Genomic DNA, 22,833 nt, shown 5'->3' with positions numbered 1-22,833 from the left:
ATGTAAAAAGCAAAGTTTTGCAGATCTAAACATTGTGAAAATCCTAGATGTTCACTAGTACAACTCGTGGGGAGAAATTTGACAGAAAGCAAATATGAATAATGGTATAGTTAGAACATCTGAACAAAAATGTAGGTCATCAAAATTAATTCTGCCTTCCTTTAAGAGGTGCATACCAATAATACTGGCAGTTAAATTAACTTCTAGGCCAAACTGAAAATTATTCCTGGCTACAATCTAACACCCCGTAACTTGTCCCTCATGAGACTTTGCAGTAATTTTTGTTTTTTTATCAGTAGAAGCGTAGAGACTGAGTCTGGTTTGCAACATGCCTCTTTCTTTTTACTATTCTGTGCATTATAAAAACACTTTTGAAGTTCAACATGCCTTACACCATTCAATATATCCATTCCCAAAGTCCGCAAACTACAAACTATTGCAAGAATGTGACAGTTTGTGTGATATGATTCACATGAGACAAAGTCGGTCTGATAAATGCATTTGCCAATCTGGCATCAGTATTCTGCTGCAATAAATGCTGTTGGATAAGTTTAGCCAAGAAAGTTAGCAAAAATGCAGTTCACCTATAATCTTCCTTCACTCAAAGTAGAGAGAGTTATCTGATTTATAGCAAAGCAATTTAAATAAACTTCCCACTGGGAATGGCAAAAATTCCAAAACTACAGAACAAAGATGGATTCACAAGTGCACAATACAGTTGGAGCTTATGAGATAATTGTCAGGACTAAGTGACACCACAGACATTCGCTAAGCTCCTGAGACAAAACACATTATCATGACTTACATCAGATATGCTTCATTACTTGATCTACAGCTCGTGCTTCAAATTCCAACTGGATGTTACAGTTTTGTTGGTAGAACAGACAATGTTGAGTAACGCAATTTTTTTAGGTCTCATTGACGATTACTTTTCAGTTTCAGTGGTGACCATTTGTAGTGAACAAAACCATTTCGAATTTACTTATCCTTAAGCATGACAGTCACCGAATCATACGGCACAGAAACAGACCCTTTGGTCCATCAAGTTCATGCCGACCGTAATCCCTAACTAAACTAGTCCCACCTGCCTGCTCCTGGCCCTTACTCCCTCCAAATCTTTCCTATTCACATACTTAGCCAAATATCTTTTAAATGTCGTGACTGTGCCCACATCCATCACTTCCTCAGGAAGTTCACTCCACGCACAAAACACCTTGGGCAAAAAAAAACTGTCCTTCATGTCTGTTTTAAATCTTCCTCAGGTCACCTTAAAAATGTGTTCCAGAGCCTTGAACTTCCCCACCTTAGGGAAAAGACAACTACCATTAACCCTAACTATACCCCTCATGGTTTTATAAATTTCTAAGGTCATCTCTCAACCTCCTATGCTCCAGTGAAAAAGTCCCAGCTTATCCAGCCTTTCTTTAGAATTCAAACCTTCTGTACCTGGCAATATCCTGGTAAATCTCTTCTGAACCCTCTCCAGCTTAATATCCTTCCTATAACTGGGTGACCAGAACTAGGCACAGTACTCCAGAAGAGGCATCATCAATGCCCAGTACAACCTCAATACGATTTCCCAACACCTATACTCAGAGGACTGTGCAATATTAAAAAAAGTGTGCTACATCTTAGTTAAAATTTAAGATTTCCTTTCATGTTTTATTATGATGAGTGGATATCAATGATGTTACGGTACTGACCTGTCTTGATGTAGCTGCTATCCCCATTGAGAGCACAAAATTAAAACGACTCGCAATTAACTCCAGTTGCATTAGTATCTAATAGTGTCATTTAAATGTTAATTTATTTTTCTCAAAGCCAGGCCTCCATACAGTAAACATTGGACAGGAAAAGATTGATCCATGCCATGGGGCGGCATGGTGGCTCAGTGGTTAGCATGGCTGCCTCAGAGAGCCAGGAACCTGGGTTCAATTCCACCCTCAGGCGACTGTCTGGGTGGAGTTTGCACATTCTCCCCGTGTTTGCATGGGTTTCCTCTGGGTGCTCTGGTTTCCTCCCACAGTCCAAAGATGTGCAGACTAGGTGGTGGCCATGCTAAATTGCCATAGTGTATCAGAGATATGTAGATTAGGTGGGTTATAGGGGAATGGGTCTGGGTGGGATGATCCAAGGGTCAGTGTGGACTTGTTGGGCCAAAGGGCCTGTTTCCACACTCTACGGATTCTATGAACATTGTATGAAGTTTCTATGAAGTTTATACTTTATAGAAATGTTATAGAGTCTAACAGGTAACTAATTAGGGTCTCTCTTGTTGGAGACAGTAAATGCTCAGCGCTTGTGTGATCTCAAGTTTGACTTGCTATTTTAATAGCCTAAACTGAAATGTTGTCCAGGTCTCATGGGCATGAACTACTTCACTATCTGTGGAGCTGTGAATTGTACTGAAGATTGAGCAACTCTCAGTGAAAATTGTACTTTTGACATTATGATGCTGGGAAGGTCACTGATAAAAGCAGTTGAAGGCAGTTCGACCTCACTATTCTGAGGAACTCATGCAACCATGTCCTCAGACTGCGACATTGTTATTTCTCCTAGAGGGAGCTGTTGTAACTGTTTCTGTTGTGGGCCATATTAAGGATCAAAAATGTATCATTTTAATTTCAGTTTATGGTCAGGCAGAGGTTGTTTACTTTCAGTTTACTTTGTTATGCCTGTGTATATGCATAAAGATTTGAATCTTTGAACCAGCTGGAGGTTTATAGAAGCAAAAAAAAGCTTGAGGTGGCTTTGGATATAATTATTCAAGAGTGGAGCTATGTTCTGAACAAAAGATTTTTCTTATTTTTTTTGAAACGCTGTAAATTGAGGAAGACTGGAGCTGGGCATTATTAAAATATGGTCTTTGAAGAATTTAATTTTGTACGTGTTAAGAGAGAGGGGTAAAGAGTTATGGAAAAGTAGGTACAGCGAAATAACTCTGTAAAGAAAGGAGAAGACCAGTTATATACTGAAATCAGAGATAACAGGAACTGCAGATGCTGATGGATCCAAGATAACAAGGTGTGGAGCTAGCTGAAATAGTGTGTGCAAATGTTTGAGGGTCACATCATACAACACCTACAGCTGAGCCAGGAAGTCGGATTGGTACAGGTGTATCATCGACCTAAACTGTGACTTGGGCATCCAGACTCAGAATAAAAAGGACTGCCTTTCAGAGTATGGGTATTTTAAAAGTTTATAAAAATTGAAAGCCACAGTAAATAGAAGATAAATCTCTGTTACATCTGTCGAAGTGAGTTTAAGGTGGAAACTTATACTATTTAGAACCAAAACTTCATTTATTCAGTCACCCATTTTAGTCATTATTGCTAATTTGCATTTTGTTCAAGTTCATTAAGATTATTTTGGTATTTTAATGTTATCTGGGAATCCTACCATTTATTTTCTTACCTGTGGCTCTTCCACACACATTATTTAAATGATTATGATCCTTCAAGCCAGATCCCAACTAATGTCCTAATAGCCAACACTCTCCTAACTGCAATCATATCATTCCTTTCAACAGATTAATTTGAAATAGTCAGACCAATTTTATCATTTCCCCAATTCTCAGTGGATAGGTACTTGCAAGGATGATGGGCGTAAATCACATCTCTGGCTTCCCTCAACAGCCTTCTCGGTCTCTCCAAGTGATTTGTTCATCGTTACCTATCAGACACACATCCTAGCAACAGAGATTCTAATTAAAGGTTATGCCCGGTGGCAGGCACTACACCACCAGGTGCTTTCTTAGGAACCACAAACTACATACACTATTAAGCAAGTGATTCAACCAAAGCAGTGCGGAACTCAAAGCTAAACTTGCACATCAGCTCATCATTTGATATGGTTTGTTGAACTGTGCCTTATAGTAACTGGATATGCTAAGTTGCTGAAGTTCCTCATACAGATTCAGTTTTCCAATTTCCTATAAATGCACTATCATGGGGCACTAATAACAGCCAGTTTTGTTTTAAAAGTATTCTACTCTCCCCCAGGCCAAAGTGCAATTCTTGTACTTAACTGTGCTAAATTTTATCTAGGGCCATTCCATCCACTTACGCTATTTGCAAGTTATTAGCTCTTTCACAGGTTTAAGTTGCTTAATTGATTTGGTACTGTTAGAGTGTTTCTGACTCAAAATCAGTACAAAGTAGAAACCATACAGGTGAAAACAACAACTTTGGAAGCAGCAATACACCTGATTCTGATATCATTTCCCAATGACAAAATATTATTTCCCATCCTTGAGCTGATTTCTCACACATACTTTGACATTTCAATCCTTTAAGCTCAATTAGCAGCCTTTTTTTTGTGAATTTTAGGAAAACTTTTACAAAGGCTAGGTACGCTGTTTTGCTGCACCCTTGCGATGTCATTTCCTCAGAAGCATATGCTTAAGCAAATCAGTTTTTGTTGATGTAATTTCTTTTTTAGTAATTCCGAAGATATAATTATCACATTTATTAAATGTAAAGATAGGGAAGAGAAAACTAATTAATTAAAAGCTTAAAATAAATAAAATTATATATGTCGCTCATTCTGGTTGTATTACAATGTTTGGTAAAATGCACAGCTACACATATCTTCCCTTTGCTGTTTAGAAACTAGTCAAATTAAATTGATTTTAGGTTTTAGATTGCGACTGTTAAAATCTATACATATTAACAGTAAGAATCAAAGAGTATTGTTCCGAAAGAATAACTATTTTCCAAAGCTGCAGGAAGAAAAAACAAACCCGTTTACTCAGTTTAATTGCAACAATTTCAGATTATTCTTTTCATTACAAAAATAATGTTAACATTGCAAGGACATATTTCTCAAAATAGTTCTCCAGAGGTTTATGCAAGCTTAGTAGAAGTAACAGAACTGGGCCCTAGTGATTTGAAGGGAAAGAAACAATCAAGTAAAACTGACCTCAGTACATATTCAGAATGCACTCAGACATGCACAAATTCTATTTAAAAACAAAATCCTTTCTACTTCACTTGCAATAGAGTTTAAATGTAAACCTAAAGGTGGGTCTAAGAAGTCTGCTATTATTTTTCGGCCACTTCATGCTCTGTAAATGAATTCAGATACATTTCTGAGCACTAAAATTCTATCCTTCGATTGCTACTTTGTACAATGTTAAGATCATAATTGCCTTTGCACATCTGGGACTCACAATACGATATAAAGGGTATGAGTACAATAAAGCCAAATATTTCAGATTTCCGTAAGGCTTGTGTTAATGTACTCAATGAAAAGAAAAAAGGAAAAACTACTGCTTTTACAAAACACATGGACTGTAGGTTATAGACGTTGACACAACAGATTTTTTCTTTTAAAAAAAAGCATGTTGAAGGCAAATAATTCTACATACCACTTTCAGGGATGTTTGCAGAAAGACCTGGTTCGCTGGGGGGCTCCAAGCTATCCAGCAGCCGGTTCACCTTATTCCGAAGTTCTATTAGTTCCCAGCGAAGATATTTAACTTGATTAGACTCCAATGGTCGTGGCTGTCCGTTAACTATTACAAAATTAAAAAGTCTCATTAAATTATTAATAGTACTGTACATCAGCTATTACAAAAGAGGCATAGATAAATCTGTTGACACCCCATATTTTGTGATTTGAACATGATTATGCTGCATTATAATCATTTCTCAGGGTCTCAAAGTTATTACAAAATTGAACATGCATGCTTAGTACCAAAGCAGTGGAGGGACCATGCTAAGTATATTGTCAGCAAACAGTAACAATCTCCCAAGGACCCCAATTCAAATTTATGTAAAACTACCAACAAACGAAAGGGAATTCAACCTGGCATAGCTGAAAACACTTGTTTTCCTCCCAAAACAATTAAATGGAAATAGCAATTCAACAACAACAGAATATAGCGCTTCAGGCTCAAGACGCAGAGCTTGTAACGTAGTATATAACTTAAGAGGGCTGATGATCTCACTCCTCCACTAGGTCCATAGCCGTCTGTATGAAACCCTACATAACAAGCTGACTTTCCATGCACTTATTATTCCATTATTTCCAATGCAAGAATTCATTCTTAACTTCTCAAAAAGTTTAAAAGTTATTTTGCACTTTTTGTAGTACCGATGTGGATTCAGGGAGGTAAGATTTTTCACCACCATGCAAGCAGACAATTTGAAGAAATGCACCAACACATTAAACATTTTATTTCTCTTAATACAACAGTCACAGTATCCAAAACTCTGACCGTTTTAGTGGCGATTTTGATTTTGCCATCTTTTGCTTGTTGTCTCAAATCCACGAAATCAAGTTGACTATATAAAACATTGAGCACAAACTGTTACTAAATGTTAAGACTTTTGAATGGGAAATACAGGACCAGAAATGAAACTCTTCTCCTCCCGTCTCTAAATTATGTATTAGTAGATAGAAATCATCTACTATAATTATGAAAATTAAGTTGAAAATCAAAACAAGTCCCACATCGAATTCTTGAAGGCACTAATTATCACAGTCAAGATGAAAACAAATGCCTTGCAAACAATTCCTCATACATGCAAGTTGAGTGACTTTCCACAGGAGAGAACCTAATTAATTTCTCAAGAAAAAAATGTAGAAAGTAAATCCCCGGATTTCTCCATGTTGCACAACCGCTGCTAGACAAGGGAGACAATGGCCTAGTGGTATTATCGCTGGGCAGTTAATCTAGAGAGCTCATTAGACTTGTGTCCAATTCTCGATTACAAGCTTTGACAATCACCATAATTCATTCTGACCTTGGAAGTCCACACACATTGAATTAAATATATATGAGGCTCTATTATGCAATTCTGATTAAAATGGGTTAAGCTTTTCCATGACATTAGGCTGTGCCAACAATTGAAGATGGTTAATTTTTGGAATCAGAACCGACAACTTAATTTTCAGTTTGCTGACACAAGAAAAGCTGATACGGAGCTATTGGTCTCAAGCACTCAACTCTGGATTGAGAAGTCTAGTGATGTAGCGGTTTTTAAAGAACAATTTTTGGTGGTAACAGAATGATTTGTTCACACAGCACTAACAAAAGTATGATAACAGCATGGTACTGGAAGACATGAGGGCCTGTTGCACATTATGCCAAATTAAAGCACAGACACAAGATGCACACCAGGAAATTGATAACCAATTTACCTGGCTACAGACTAGCAAAGAGGAAAGCAAATACATTCTTCAGTTCTGCACACATTTCTTGTGGCATCCAAATACACCAGGAAATGAAATCAGGAATCTCCTTACATCTATGCTATACCTTCATAAGTACTATAAATAAACCCCATCACCCTTCATTACCACATTCTCTTGCATATATGGCTTCAGGTAATGAGGAGATAGATGAGCACATTTGTCAGAAGTCTCCACCTCTGAAGGGACCACAAGCATCCTCTTTCTCAATGATGACAGAGCTCAGTACACTAGTGCGAAAGGAAAGGCTGAAGCATTACTGTCTTTGGACAGAAGTGCCGAGTGGATGGTCCAACTCAGCCACCTTCTGGGTTCTCCAGTATAACAGAGATTCACTTCACATAATATCAAGGAATTGCTGAATGTACTGGATACTGCAGAAGGATATAGGCCACAACAACATTCAGCAATATTCATGAAGATACGTACTCCAGAATTAGCTGCACACAACCAAGATGTTCCAGTATAACCAAAAGACTGACATCTATCTAGGAGTTGTTTGGCAATTTGACTTGATGGCATAAAGGGCATAGATAAAGTTAACAGCACAGGGTCTTTTCCTTAGGATGGGGGATTTCAAAGGTAGGGTGCATATTTTTAAAGATGAGGAGGAAGATTGCAAAGGGACCTGTGGGGCAACCTTTTCACAGAGTGTGTGGTTGGTATGTAGAATGAGCTGCCAAAGAAGTGGTAGGTACAGGTACAGTTACAACATTTAAAAGGCATTGGGACAGGTACATGGCCAGGAAAGATTTAGCAGGATATGGGCCAAATGCAGGTAAGTGGGTCTACTTTTGTTTGGGGAACTTGGCCAGCATGAATGAGTTGGACTAGAGGATGTGTTTCTAAGCTGTACGACTACAACTTCATGGGGTTCAGAATCAATGATGCCATCTCTGGGGAGTCTGCCCTGTTAGTGGGATAACATATATCCAGCAATGGTAAAGGTGGCCAGTTGAGAAACATTTCCGCACATGTAACTATGTTAGAATGCTATTTTACTTTGTCTGTGAGGAAATTAGAATTCTGTACTAGACCCCAGATATTAGCAAAGAGAACTGCACAGCGTCAAAAGGGCTGCGCTTATTATCTACATTGCTGATGCTCATGTCAATGTTGCGAGGTCCTCTGGTTTCATTCCTTTCAGACTTTGTGGTAATGTAATACAACTCATTGGCCTTTGAGACAATTTCACACAGCATTTAAGAGTTAATTACATTGCTGTGGGCCTGGAACCACAATGATGCCAAGTGAGCTAAGGATGGAAGATTTCGATCCCTAATGGAAAAGTGAGCCAAATGACTTTTTAACAACAATTCAATAATGGTTTCCTGGTCATCACTGTGAAGATGAGCTTAATTACAGAGTTAATTTAAATTCTACAAGTTGTCATGTTGGAATTTAAACCTCACATTCAGTGACATGAACACAGAGCCCCATCTCCCCATTCTTCTGTTTTTAAAGATTCAGCAATTGTAATGTGACTGAATGCCATGCAGAGATTGTTAGGTTGTCACTTGTTGGAGATGGTCATTGTGTCACAGTGAAATCCGTCCATTTCTTGCTGTATATGGACAGAGTACTGCTTCAACATCTGTGCAGTCACGAATGGTACTGAATATTGTGTAACCATCAGCATATTTTCAAACACTCTCAAGATACAGGCCTAAGGAATACTGCGTCCAGTTCTGGTTGCCCTATTATAGGAAAGATGTGGATGCTTTGGAGAGGGCTCAGAGGAGGTTTACCAGGATGCTGCCTGAACTGGAGGGTTTATCTTATGAAGAGAGGTTGACTGAGCTCAGACTGTTTTCATTGAAGAAGAGGAGGAGAGGGGACCTAATTGAGGTATACAAGATAATGAGAGGCATAGATAGAGTTGATAGCCAGAGACTATTTCCCAGGGCAGAAATGGCTAACATGAGGGGTCATAGTTTTAAGCTGGTTGGAGGAAAGTATAGAGGGGATGTCAGAGGCGGGTTCTTTACACAGAGAGTTGTGAGAGCATGGAATGCGTTGCCAGCAGCAGTTGTGGAAGCAAGGTCATTGGGGACATTTAAGAGACTGCTGGACATGCGTATGGTCACAGAAATTTGAGGGTGCATACAAGAGGATCAATGGTCGGCACAACATCGTGGGCTGAAGGGCCTGTTCTGTGCTGTACTGCTCTATGTTCTATGTTCCTTAGCCTCTCATGAAAGCAGTCTAGTGAGCCATGACAGCACTTACTTTTGGAAATTCTACAAGTATCCAACAGCAAAACAAGTATCTTAACTGATTTCAAAACTAAGTTTCACAAACTTGAAACATTGTCAACAAAGCAAAACCTGTCCAACTTTACTAAGTAAAGTTATCAAAAACAATTTTCTTACAAGGGACGAGAAAGAATGGAAAAGCTACATTAAACATTTTTGACAGCAAGAGAAATGAGAGGGCTTCTAAGCTAGACAACTAGAAATGAAAAGCAAGGTTCGGGGCATTTAAATGTTAGTAATTTTTTGCATCCAAAAGGTAACAATGCAACTGTTTGGTCCTGCTCAGAGAAGCTTGATATTCCTAACGTTCATTGGTTTCACGTTCCCTCAAAAATTGACAGCTAAAATCTAAAACATTTGGATTTTGCAGATCAAAGCTATAAATACTACATTCTGCACAAGCAAAATCACAAGAAATTTTTCCTTTAAATGTGTCCCATTTTCTGAATTATTCTTTTCAGCATCTATTAGGAAAAAATGGTGTATCCAAATAGCAGCAGTACTTGAAAAATGACTGACTGTCAGAATTCAATGAGGATAAAGGGTGCGGATAAACACTGTAATCTTGAAAGCAAACACTCACATTAAGTAGGCACAAAAATGGGCAATGCGCACAGATTTGATCGGTGATTAAGTCCCATCAGCGGAAATGGAAACCAGCGATGCCAAAATTCAAAATTACCAAAATAACACACAGGATGATAAATCATAGTTAAGGACAGACTTGTGATGTTGGGGCAAATGCAAAACACTTCAGTTCTAAGAATCTTCAAAACAGAAGATGAAAGAAGTACATACCAGGCCTGACAATTTTTGTAAAGCAAGAAACTGAGCTTACATTTCAGGCCAATGACCTTTAACAAAACCACCCCTTATCTCCACAGATACTGTCAGGTATTCCCATCAGTTCGTGTCTTTTGTTCAATATTCAGGGCAAACAGCCCATTTCCAATGATTCAGAAAAGATCGAAATTAGATTTAACAGATGCTTTCAAATTAACTATTTCCAATGGAGAATAGGGAAAGTTATATCAATTGGTTATCAGTGTCAAAATGACATCAAATTAAAAATGCTGGAAATGCAGAACTTTTGCAATTCTTTTTCTAAACACTGATTCTGACAAACAGAGATAAAGATACTAAACTGATTGTTTTGTTTACATACTCTCTCAACATTCAAGCTGTGTTAAAGTATTAATGTGGCTGTTTAAGCGAAGGCTGCATATCCTTTGCCCAAAATCATTTTATTCGAACCCAATAATGAGTTCTAAAATCAATGTGGCCTAAACCAGTAACTTATGAATTCATCAACATATTTAAAACGCCAAAACAAGCATAATGTAAGGAAAAACATTCAATTTCAGAAAACATTTAGACAGAAGCAATATGGCTCTCATTGGTTTGATTGTATTCGTAAAGTTGATAAAAATTTCTGTCACACGCTGCTTAAGGGAGTATTCATGCACACAAGCCAGAAGAAATAATCTGCAAACTAATTGATAGAGTAGGAAATGTAACATTTGTCTCAAGGCTCAATCCAGTATCACAGCAATGAATGGGAGATTGCTTGTTAAAATTACTTGTAATAAAATTCAGCTTCTGAAAAGGAAATGCCTATCACATCACAGGTTCAGTCATCTGGGTGGCGTTCCTCTAAACATCTACAATGATGATGTATTTAGCCTGACATTGTACTTTGTCTGAAGTATGCAGCAGTGAGTCCCGAAGAATCAGATAGAGAATTGAAACATTGCAATTCTAAAAAAAAAATCAGTTTGAAACAAAACAGTAAAAGAAGCAGATAAAATACAATTATCTACATGATGTCAAAGAGACAACAGATGATTGTGGGCTAGAATGTCAGACCCAGGTTCAAGTCTCACCTGCTCCACATGTGTATAATAACATCTCTTGAACTGTCAATTAGGAAAACTAGTTTATGGCCAGGTTGGCCTTCACTGGTGGTCAGGATTTGGCAGTTTCATCACCAGGACCTGAGTTCAATTCCAGGTCAGGTAATAAGAGTTAATCCATTTAAGGGGCCCTTTGGTGGTGCTGCCCCTACCCCTGAACAGAGGGACATAGGTACATAATAACATGAGGAAAAATAAGTTACTTAAACCTTTAGGACCAGCTTGGAAAACAATAAGACGAGACTGCTTAACTTCCAAGCAAACAATTTAAGACCATGATACTCAGAATGGTTTGCATGCTTTTATCAAGTATTTGTCTTACACATGGCCTTGTAGTGAACCATGAGAAAAATCAACCCCTATTATGTACACCATGTCAAATCTAAAACACCCCTGTACATACCAGACCAATTAAAAAATTGTGGATGCTGAAGTTCTGAAGCAGGGTCACTGGACTCAAAACATTAACTCTGCTTTATCTCCACAGATGCTACCAGACCTGTAGAGCTTTTCCCAGCAATTTATCTTCTTGTTCCTTGTGTATACCGGCTTCACAGAGAATCACAGGAGATAATTTTCTCTTGGAGCCGAGATGAGTTACCTCAATGATCACAACTAATTTTCTTTGGCATAGGTGTGACTCCAACCAAAGGAGTGTTTACCCCTCAAATCGTTTTTACTTCAGTTTTGCTAGGGTTCCTTGCTGTTTCAATCAGTCAAATGCTGCTCTGATGGGAAATGCGGTCATTCTTACGTCCTTGCTTGAAATTCAGCTCTTCTGTGCACATGATAGCAAGGCAGCAACGAGATCAGAAGCTGTCTGGGCCTGCTGGAACCAAGAGTGAGTGGCAGTAACCAGGTCATTGTTGAATAAGTGCAACTGATAGCACCATCAACAACACCTTTCATCACTTTGCTGATGTTTGAGAACAGACTGTTAAGATGGTGATTGGTTGAATCAGATTTGCTCTGTAAGTTTGTGTTCTAGTATCAGTAGGTTGATATTTCAATTTGAAGAATGCCTGGCGTTCTCTGAAGTCCTCTGACCATGCTCTCTGCACTGCTCATTAATCTGAGAATTCATCCCTGGCTGGGTGGTAAAGCATTAAACATGCGAGCCCATGAAGTTGCTGACAATGGTTGAAAACAATTCTTCTACTCCTGATGGCCCACAGTAACTCATACTTACCCAGCTGAGTTGCTAGATCTGTTCAAATTCTGTTCCATTCAGCACAGTGCAGTGCCACACAGCATAGCAAAGAGCCTTATTATTGTGAGGATGGGACCTGGTCTCCATAAGAACTGTGCAGTGGTCACTCCTACCAAAACAATCACAGTCACATGCAATGCTGCAAGTAGATTGGCGACATTCAATTTCAGTGTGCCCTTCTATTTTATTGGTTCCCTGTCTACTTTCCACAGACCAGTTCTAGCAGCTTAGTCCTTTAGAACTTAGCCAACTTGGTCAGATGTCTTGCCAGAAAGCTACACATGGTAACAAACATAGAACGCTCTCACTCTGAGTATGTTCTGTGCCCTTGCCACTCTTAGTGCTTACTCTAATCCATGTTCAAGATAGATGAGTTAGATGATTCATCAGCCTCATGTTTCCTTTTGCAAGTTTGACCTGATGTCATCAGACTTCAAGGGGTCTGGAGTTAACTCCAACAATTCTCAAGGCAAGTCACTCTCAGCTGTATACCACCATGTCACTACCTTAGGTGGGTCTGTCATGCTGACAGGACAAGGCACAGCCAGGAAAGGTGATGGTGGTGTTTGGGAAAAGAGTCATTCTTATGGAATTATACCTTGAAGACAATGTCATGCTATTGCTTAACTAGTTTGTGGGACAGCTCTAGCAATTTTAGCACAAGCCCCCAACTGTTAATAAGGACGACTCTGAAGGGTCAATAGACTGGGTTTGCTGTTGTCATTTTGAGGGCGTATGCCAAAGACAGGCGGTCCACCAATTCCCTTCTTATCAACTTTACAGCTATTCATACAACTGACTAGCTTGCTAGGCATTTTCAGAGGACGTTTAAGAGTCAAATGCATTGCTATGGGATTAAATGAAAATTCAAAATTATACGAATGAGAGATTTTTTTTATTTTATAAAACAGTTTGCAGACATTGGGAAGAATGAAATAATTTGGAGCCTTTTAGGCTACAGAAAAGACAAAGAGAAGGAATAGAAAAAAAAATAGGGAAACTAAGTACATGAAAGGAAAGGGAACAGAAAGATACGTTGAAAGGCTGATGTGACATACATGGAATAACAAGAGACTCAGGAGGAATATAAACCGTTAGCACACAGAAGTTTGGTTTACTAGTTTGTTTCTGTACTCCATGTGTGAATTTTAAAGCTCATTTCACATGCATTAACAGCAATCTAGCTGCATCTCAAGACCAGTTCTCAATTGGAGGTTATATCAGATGTCAAAAATTGCTCTATCATTCCACAAATCAATTTTACAGTGTAAGCTTAACCAATAAGACATTTTTTTTGTAAGAGATTTAGACAGAAATAGAATACATTTCTCAGCTGTAATATATACAAATGCACGCAGGACTTACGGGGCACCATTTTAAGGAATGAACTGGTTATCAAACAAAAATTTGGCAAGAGCTATTAGTTAGACATAGAATCCAGTGTGAGCTTATTCGGCAATATTTTCCAATATATCCCCCTGCTGAGCAAAAGCAGGTCTTGTTATTCATATGCAATACAGATGAGAGCCAAGTCACTAATGTAACTTTTATGGAAAAATGCTCATTGCTTGCAACTTTGTTATGCACGTACAAATTGCTTTTGAAACAGTCTCTTTTAACCAAGATTTCTCTCGCTAAAGTCATCTGGGCATTAAATATGCACTTTTTTTAAAGTTTTGGGGTCATATTTTTAACATTAAACAAATATTCACTGCAATTACTGTCTGTACTTGATCACCCACATGCCAGATGGCTGAGAAAATTATCTATTATATAATTTGTTGTCAATCACATAGCTGATAGATTATCCTATTTAAAATTGGAATCACTATTTTTAATAAGTATCAGACGAAGCTGAATGTTTGCAAGCTGAGAAAATTCTATGTATTCTCAAATTTAAAGCAACACCCATAACTGACTCAATTAGGTCACTCAGCAATAAACAAACTGTCTTTTTTAGATCGACTAGAGCAAAAATATTTACATAGATGTAAAGCATATTTAAATAAATAACTTCTAGCCAGTTTTTAATCTGAAACATGAGTTTTGAACATTGAACTCCATGAAGATGATTTTAATAGGAGCATTAGTGACCCAAAAAAATCTTGTTCCCCAACCCTTGTCAATGTGCCAGCAAAACCTCAATTATTATCAAATATATTACATGTGAAAATGAAGTTGATTTCATTTGTTAGCAAAATCAAACTGGCATGGTGTCAGAAGGATATTATTAAACTGCACAGAATTCAGAAGAGAAGAGATTTACCAAGATGTTGGCAGATATAGAAGGCTGGAGTTATAAAGAAAGGCTGGATAGTCTGGGACTTCCTTTCACCAGAGCCAAGTGACCTTACAGAGGCTTATAAAATTATGGGGAGTATAGATAGGGTTAATGGTAGGTGTCTTTTCCCCTGGGATAGGGGATTTAAGACTGGGGACACATTTTTAGGAAGAGAGGATAGAAATTTAAAGACGACATGGGAGCTTTTCTTTTACACAGACAGTGGTACATGTGTGGAATGAACTTCCAGAGGAAGTTGCTGGATGCAGTTACCATTAGTGCTTAAAACACATTTGGATAAGTACACAAACAAGAAATATTTGGAGGGGCATGAGCAAAGCACAGGCACTAAGTTTAGTTTGGGATTATGGTCGGCATGGACCGTTGGACCAAAGGGTCTGTTTCTATGCTGTATGGTTCTGTGAGTATAATGTTACGTAGAGGATCCACAAGGTTTAGGATGATTCTTCAGCAGGTAATGCAGGTCAAAAAGGATCCATATTAAAAATCCTCTATGCCAGTTCACTGGAATAATACCAAGTCTTATAAGTGGCTTCAGAAATACAAAAAAAATCACTGTTCAGCAACGGTATGCTCTCATTCTATGCACCTGCTGGGGTTGTAATTGTGTAAAGGATGTGGATAGGGTCCAATCCCTAACAATCAATTAGACTATTGATGTCCACTGTCAAGACACAAGAGCAATTGCCAATTGAAAGGGTTTACATTAAGATTTTTGTATTTATGCCAACTAAAGGGATACAGGAGACAAAACAGTTCATTCAGGCATCATACATAATGAGTTTTAACTGATCTCTACAGTCATTTTGCTACAAACCAGTAGTCTGCAACCTTCATAAGCGCAAGATCATTTTTACATTTAAGTGCAACCCAGGATCTGCCCTGAAAGAAACAGAATGAAGAGTTAATTTTGCTTTATTATTTCATAGATCAAAAACCAAGTAGCAAGTAGATGTAATGATCAATTTTGTTCACTACTCAGCAGGTGCCCGTGCCTTGTAGTCTGGTTTATAATTTGAGGCATCAGTTATATAAAGTCCATCAAAGGCAGGTGCAATACATGGACTTGATTTTCATTGTTTAGGAGAACGCTTTCTCAGAGATATGTAGAGTCAAAGTGACTTTTCACTTTAAAAGCACATAACAATAGGAAAGGGTAATTTTTCTCTGTTTAAGTATTCCCAAAAATCATTGTCCATTGATCTTTCAGCTCAGTATCATTTTATACAGTAATTATCTCCATTCACTCCTTTAATTCGTAAATCAAATACCTAATGAAAGTAGTAGCTAACCTACCAATGTCTACTTGAAGGGATGGATTGGAGATAAATGTGACTATCACATCTAATTACTAAAATCACCTGTTGGAATCCCTCTGTTAACTTCCCCTTTGCTGGAAAAAGTACTAGAAAAAAAAAGACAAAGTGTTTGCAGCATTTTATCTTTTAGTCAGAAGTATCACCAATCCACTTTTAATCTGAATACACTCACAGCACTGATCATATGCACCAAGTCTCTGTCCTTTCCCAGCAGTTCACAGCTCAGCTCATTCAATCCTAAAATTGTCTGTAAAGAACCTGAAATTAAGCAATTATGCATTGTCTAACAATTCACTGCATACTTTATTCCTCAATTTAAGAAATGTGAAGCTTTTAGGCATCAGATCTAAAAAAAATCTTTGGGGGATGTTCCCTCAACTTAACCACTTTGCAAGAGCATGGAGGATAAGTTCACAGTAGGCAACATAAAGGTCATTAAGAATTTAAACAAGCACTGCCAAAGGTTTCTCGCTGAAAACAAGTTTACAATGGCATCAACCTCCTTGACACAAGACATTTTTTGAAAACAAGTGTCTTGTATGCAGGTACAGTATATTGACAAGTAAAAAAGGAGGTAAGACACCATATAACGATACACGGTACATTCAAGGATTTTTTCCCTCAAATAGCATGTTTCAAAGAAAGTTGATGAACTAAAGGCTATTTTCAAAGCTGAACAGTCATTTTTCTTTCTAAATCAGAAAAGGGAAAGCCTCCACTGAAGCATCATTCATGATTGCTATCTTCTGAAAAACACATGGTATTATTCTTGGCAAACAGATGGCAAAGTACTTAAAAGGAGGAGTGACTGGCTGTTGACTGTTCAAAGACATGAAAATCAAAGAAGAAATAATAACTGCAATCCAAAGCACGTCAGTTGGCGCTTCCACAGTAGCAAGAAAAGTAGATACTTTGTCTGAAGACTTCTTTCAGCAACTACAGCGGGACCTGAAGGACCGTGAATGCTTCTCTCTGCAATTCGATGAATTCGTTGGCATCCACTAACACAACCCACTGATTGTTCTCATGCACATGGTTTTTAAGGACACAATGACAAAAGAGGATCCTCTCCCCATTTTGCCCCTTAGAATGAGAACATGGGGGAGGATATCTACAATGAATTCAAAGATACATGCTTGAGGAAAACATACCAATCAAGAAACTGGTTTTCATCACTAGTAACAGTATAAGAATCATGCTGGGTGCAAGTGCAGGCTTTGTTACATTTCTCAGAAACGATCCTAAGTGCACCTCTTTTGTCAGCTTGTATTGCTTGGATATGAGAAGTTGTACACGGCAGCATTTTCAGTGATCTTTTATCATTCCTTTAATTGTTCCTCACCCTGCAGTGATCTATTCAATGATAATAATACAGGTCTGCAAAGACTGAGCAGAGGACTGGGCGAGCCGAGTTGCTCTTGCAGACTCCAGTCCTCTGCTCATTCTTCGCAGGCTTGTATTATTATACTGGCTTCCTACATCAGTTCCTAGTGTACTTCTCAATTATCTGTTTTGCACTGCCACCACAAAACTTGTTTTACCTTGCAACAATTGTCCATGTTGAACAAAGTGAAAGACGATGAAACGCCTATTAAAAACATATACATTTCTCTAGCCATTTAGCCTCCAGTAGCTAAAGTCAAGCACTAGAATGATGGATTGGTGTATACATGGTGAGGGAATGAGGGCAATGATGCGAACGACTATCAGAGACCCTGTGACTGAATGGTGATCATATGAAGACGACCACAGCTCTAAATAAACTCAATATCGGCAAAGACACTGTGGTGGAAGAGTCACGATGAAATACACAAAGATTGCAAATTATTTGGTATAGACGTAAGATAAAGGGGAAATAGTATAGATACTTAATCTTAAGAAGAGCTGACATTTTTGCCTATATATAAGTTATTATATATTTTAGATAAGAGAGGAAAACCATCTCTCCAGGTATGCTATTAGATTGGAATTTCATTTTACCTTAAGTCAGTACCTAAGTGTGTAGAGAATTCTAAAATAGTTAACTTGGTACATTATGAAGCTGGCGAGAACAAGTAACAGGACTACATGAATGTTCTTGGGAATTAAAACAGAAAATGCTAGAGAAACTTAACAGCCCAGGCAACATCTGAGAAGACAGCAACAGATTAAAGATAAAGAGCATAAGAACTCAGAGGAGTAGGCCATCTGATCTCTCGAGCCTGCCCCGCCATTTAATAGGATCATGGCTGATCTTTTTGAGACTCCGCTCCACTTACCCACCCACTCACCATAACCCTTAATATCTTTACTGTTCAAAAATTTATCTAGCCTTGCCTTAAAAACAGTGAGGCAGCTTCAACCGCTTCGCTGGGCAGGGAATTCCACAGATTCGCTACCCTTTGGGTTGAAGAAGTTCCTCCTGACCTCAGTCCTACATCTGCTTCCCTTTATTTTGAGGCCATGCCCTCTAGTTCTAGTTTCGCCTGCTAGCGGAAACAACCTCCCTGCCTCCACCCTATCTATTCCCATCACTATCTTATATGTTTCTATAAAATTCTTCTGAATTCCAATGAGTATAATTCCAGCCTAGTCACTCTCTCCTCATAATCCAACCACCTCAACTCTGGAATCAACTGAGTGAATCTCCTCTGCACCCCCTCTAGTGCTAGTATATCTCTTCTCAAGTAAGGAGACCAAAACTGCACACAGTACTCCAGGTGTGGCCTCACCAGGACCCTATACAGCTGCAGCATAGCCTCCCTGTTTTTAAACTCCATCCCTCTAGCAATGACAGACAAAATTCCATTTGCCTTTTTAATTACCTGCTGCACCTGCAATCCTAAATTTAGTAATTCATGCACAAGGACACCGAACTCCCTCTGCAGAGCAGCGTGCTGCAATTTTTTTACCATTTAAAACATAGTCCATTTTGCTGTTATTCCTACCAAAACGGATGACTTCACACTGATCAACATTGTATTCCATCTGCCAGACCTTTGCCCACTCAGACTACCTATATCCCTCTGAGGCTTTCAGTGTCTTCTGCACTTTGCTTTACCACTCACCTTGGTGTCATTTGCAAATTTTGACACAGCAGACTTAGTCCCCAACTCCAAATCATCTATGTAAATTGCAAACAATTGAGGTCCCAACACTGATCCCTGAGGCACACCACTAGCCACTGACTGCCAACCAAAAAAACACCCATTTACCCCAACTCTTTGCTTTCTACTGGTCAACCAATCCTCTATCCATGCCAATACATTACCTGTAATACCATGCAACTTTATCTTATATAGCAGCCTTTTGTGTGGCACCTTGTCAAATGCCTTCTGGAAATCTAGATACACCACATCCACAGGTTCCCCATGTCCACAATGTAAGCAATTTCCTGAAAGAATTTCTCCAAATTAATTAAACATGACTGACCCTTCATGAACCCATGCTGGGTGATCCCAATGAGACAATTTATACGTCTTGCTATTTCTTCCTTAATGATAGATTCAAGCATTTTCCCCACTACAGAAGTTAAGCTAATTGACCTATAGCTGCCTGCTTTTTGTCTACTTCCTTTTTTAAACAGTGGTGTCAAACTGGCTGTTTTCTAATCTGCAGGAACCACCCCAGAGTCCAGTGAATTTTGGTAAATAATTACGAGTGCATTTGCTATTTCCCCCCATCACCTCTTTTAGTACCCTGGGATGCATTTCATCAGGGCCAGGAGACTTGTCTACCTTTAGCCCCATTAGTTTGCCTAGCACTGCCTCCTTCGTGATAATGATAGTTTCTAGGTCCTCACCTGCTATAACCCTCTTGCCATTAGTTTTTGGCATGTCATTTGTGTCTTCCACCGTGAAGACCGACACAAAATAACTGTTTAACGTCTTGGCTATTTCCTCATTCCCAGTTATTAAATTGGCCTTCTTATCCTCTAAAAGGGCCAATGTTTACCTTCGCTACTCTTATGATTTACACATTTACAGAAACCTTTGCTGCTTGTTTTTATATTCTGACCTAGTTTACTCTCATAATCCTACATTTTTTTTTTAAGGCTTTCTGTTGGCCTTTAAAGATTTCCCAGTCTACTAGTTTACCCACTACTCTTCGCTTTGTTTTGTATGTGTTTTTTTTCCCCAATCTGATACTTTCCTTTATTTTCTTAGACATCCATGGCTGGCTGTCTCTTTTCCTACAGGTCTTCTTTATCACTGGAATACACTTCTGCGGAGCACTGAAAAATTGTTTTGAAAGTCTTCCACTGTTCCTCAATTGACCCACCATAAAGTTTTTGCTCCCATTCTACCTTAGCTAACTCCTTCCTCATTCCTTCAGTCTCCATTTTTTAAGCAAAGAAAATAGGTACTGGATTTAACCTTGTCACGTTCCAGCTGTATTTTAAATTCGACCATACTGTGATCGCTCATTCCAAGCGGATCCCTAACTGTGAGATCATGAATTATTCCTGTCTCATTGCACAGAACTAGATGTAGGATAGCTTGCTCCCTCATAGGTTCCATTACATATTGCTGAAGGAAATTATCACGGACACGTTCTATGAACCACTCCTCAAGGCTGCCACACCCAACGTGGTTGACTAATCGATATATAGATTAAAATCCCCCACGATAATTGCTGTACCATTTTTACATGCATTAGCTATTTCTATATTTATTGCCCGCCCCACCACGAGGTCATTATTCGGTGGCCTACAGACTACACTTATCAGTGACCTCTTCTCCCTGCTATTCCTAATTTCCACCCAAATGGATTCAACCTTTTGTTCAGTAGAATCTATATCATCTCTCACTACCACCCTGGTATCATCTTTAAAAATCAGAGCAGCAGCACCACCTCCCTTACCTTCCTGCCTGTCCTTCCAAACAGTTTGATACCCCTGGATATTTAACTCCCAGTCTTGACCATCCTGTAACCACGTTTCAGTAATGGCCACTAAATCATACCCATTTGTCACGATTTGCACCGTCAACTCTTCCAGCTTGTTTCGAATGCTCCGAGCATTCAGATAAACTGACCTTATGCCAGTTTTTGCACCTTCTTTTTGGGTCCTATTACCTCCATTACTAACAGCTCTTGACTCATCCTTCCCTTTAACTTTTTTCCTAATTTTCAATGGAGTTGAAGCTTCTTCGTCACCAAACCTGCTGCGTTGCCTTACATTTATTGTTACTCTCCCCGTACACTCACTTCTCCCTTCCCCCCGACTTACTAGTTCAAGGTTCTATTAACCACCCTATTTACCCTTTTCGCCAGAACACTGGGCCTGGGCCTGTTCAGGTAGAGTCCATCCCAGTGGGATAGATCCCTCCTGTCCCAGAACTAATGCCAATACCCCATGAAAAGGAAACCTCTTTCCCACACCACTATTTTAACCACGTGTTTACCTCCCTGATCCTTGCCTCCCTATGCCAATTGGCACATGTCTCGAGCAGCAATCCAGACATTATGACCTTGAAGACTTTTTTTTTTTTAAGAATTTTGTTCCTAGCTTTTCACGATTCCGAAACAGGTCTTTTTTCCTAGTTCTGCCTATGTTGTTGGCACCTACGTGGACCACAACAACTGAATCCACCCCCTCCCTCTCCCTCTCTAGTATCCTCTCAAGCCAGTCAAAGATATCTTGCACCCTGGCACCGGGCAGGTAACAAACCATGCAGGATTCTCTATCCTGCTCGCAAAGGATACTGTCTATCCCCCCGTTGATGGAATTCCCCACAAATACAATCTTGGGAATTAAAACAGAAAATGCTGGAGAAACTTAACAGGCCTGGTGACATCTGAGAAGACAGCAGCAGATTAAACACGGAGTCCAAACACTTCTCTTCATAAATCATTGAGCACTTATACTTAGAATATTATGCATTGTTTTGAATGATGGCATTCAGATCTAAGACAAACTACTGAAAAGTCAGAAGAGTAACTAGAGTGGCTGAGAGAATGAAAAGGCTGAATGATGATGAATTAAGTAAATTCAGCATGCTGCCTCTTCAAAAATGCGGGTTAAGAGATAATACAAATGTGATTTCCAGAATTGTATAAGGGTTCAGATAATATTGACCATAACAAGTTGCTTTTGCCTGTCAAAGTTGAACCAGGCGATGTAGCCTTCTCTACAATGGAAATAAAATCACAGCTAATGTACAGAAGCTAATCTCAGTGAGTAAGTGGTAAAACTACAGCAGTCTAGGATGACAGTGGAAGGGCTGATTCATTCAAATGTAAATATGCTTTTAGGTGGCAGCATATTTGGGGCAGTGGTAAACACTGCTCTGCCTCACAGTGCCAGGGACCTGGCTTTAAGTCCAGCCTTGGACACTTATCTGTGTGGAGTCTGCACATTCTCCCCATGTCTGTGTGGGTTTCCTCAAGGTGCTCCAGTTTCCTCCCACAGTCCAAAGATGTGCAGGTTAGGTGGATTGGCCATGCGAAATTGCCCCTCACGTCCAGGGATGTGTAGGCTAGATGGATAAGCCATAGGTGGTGCTGGATTGCAGGGACACGGTGGGACACTCTTCAGAAATTCGGTGTGGATATATTGGGCCGAATGACCCGTTTCCATTATGTGGGAACTCTATGAATATTCTGTGAATATCAGTGATAAGAAAAATGACAAACAGTAACTTTGGAATACCTAGAA

The 22,833-nt window shown here is 39.0% G+C and overlaps 1 protein-coding gene across 1 annotated transcript in view; it reads right to left on the bottom strand.

Annotated features, from left to right (window-relative positions):
* tfg (trafficking from ER to golgi regulator) overlaps positions 1–22,833 on the bottom strand; it is a 106,066-nt gene that overhangs the window by 55,766 nt on the left and 27,467 nt on the right. The window contains exon 4 of the mRNA XM_048541450.2: positions 5,369–5,515. Within this exon, the coding sequence (XP_048397407.2) occupies positions 5,369–5,515 (147 nt within the window). The remainder of the gene's footprint in view (positions 1–5,368; positions 5,516–22,833) is intronic.

Source organism: Stegostoma tigrinum, chromosome 12 (assembly GCF_030684315.1).
Source record: "Stegostoma tigrinum isolate sSteTig4 chromosome 12, sSteTig4.hap1, whole genome shotgun sequence".
Classification (NCBI taxonomy): Eukaryota; Metazoa; Chordata; class Chondrichthyes; order Orectolobiformes; family Stegostomatidae; genus Stegostoma; species Stegostoma tigrinum.
Note: the sequence above shows the minus strand (reverse complement) of the source record. Positions and strands in the feature narration are given on the sequence as shown.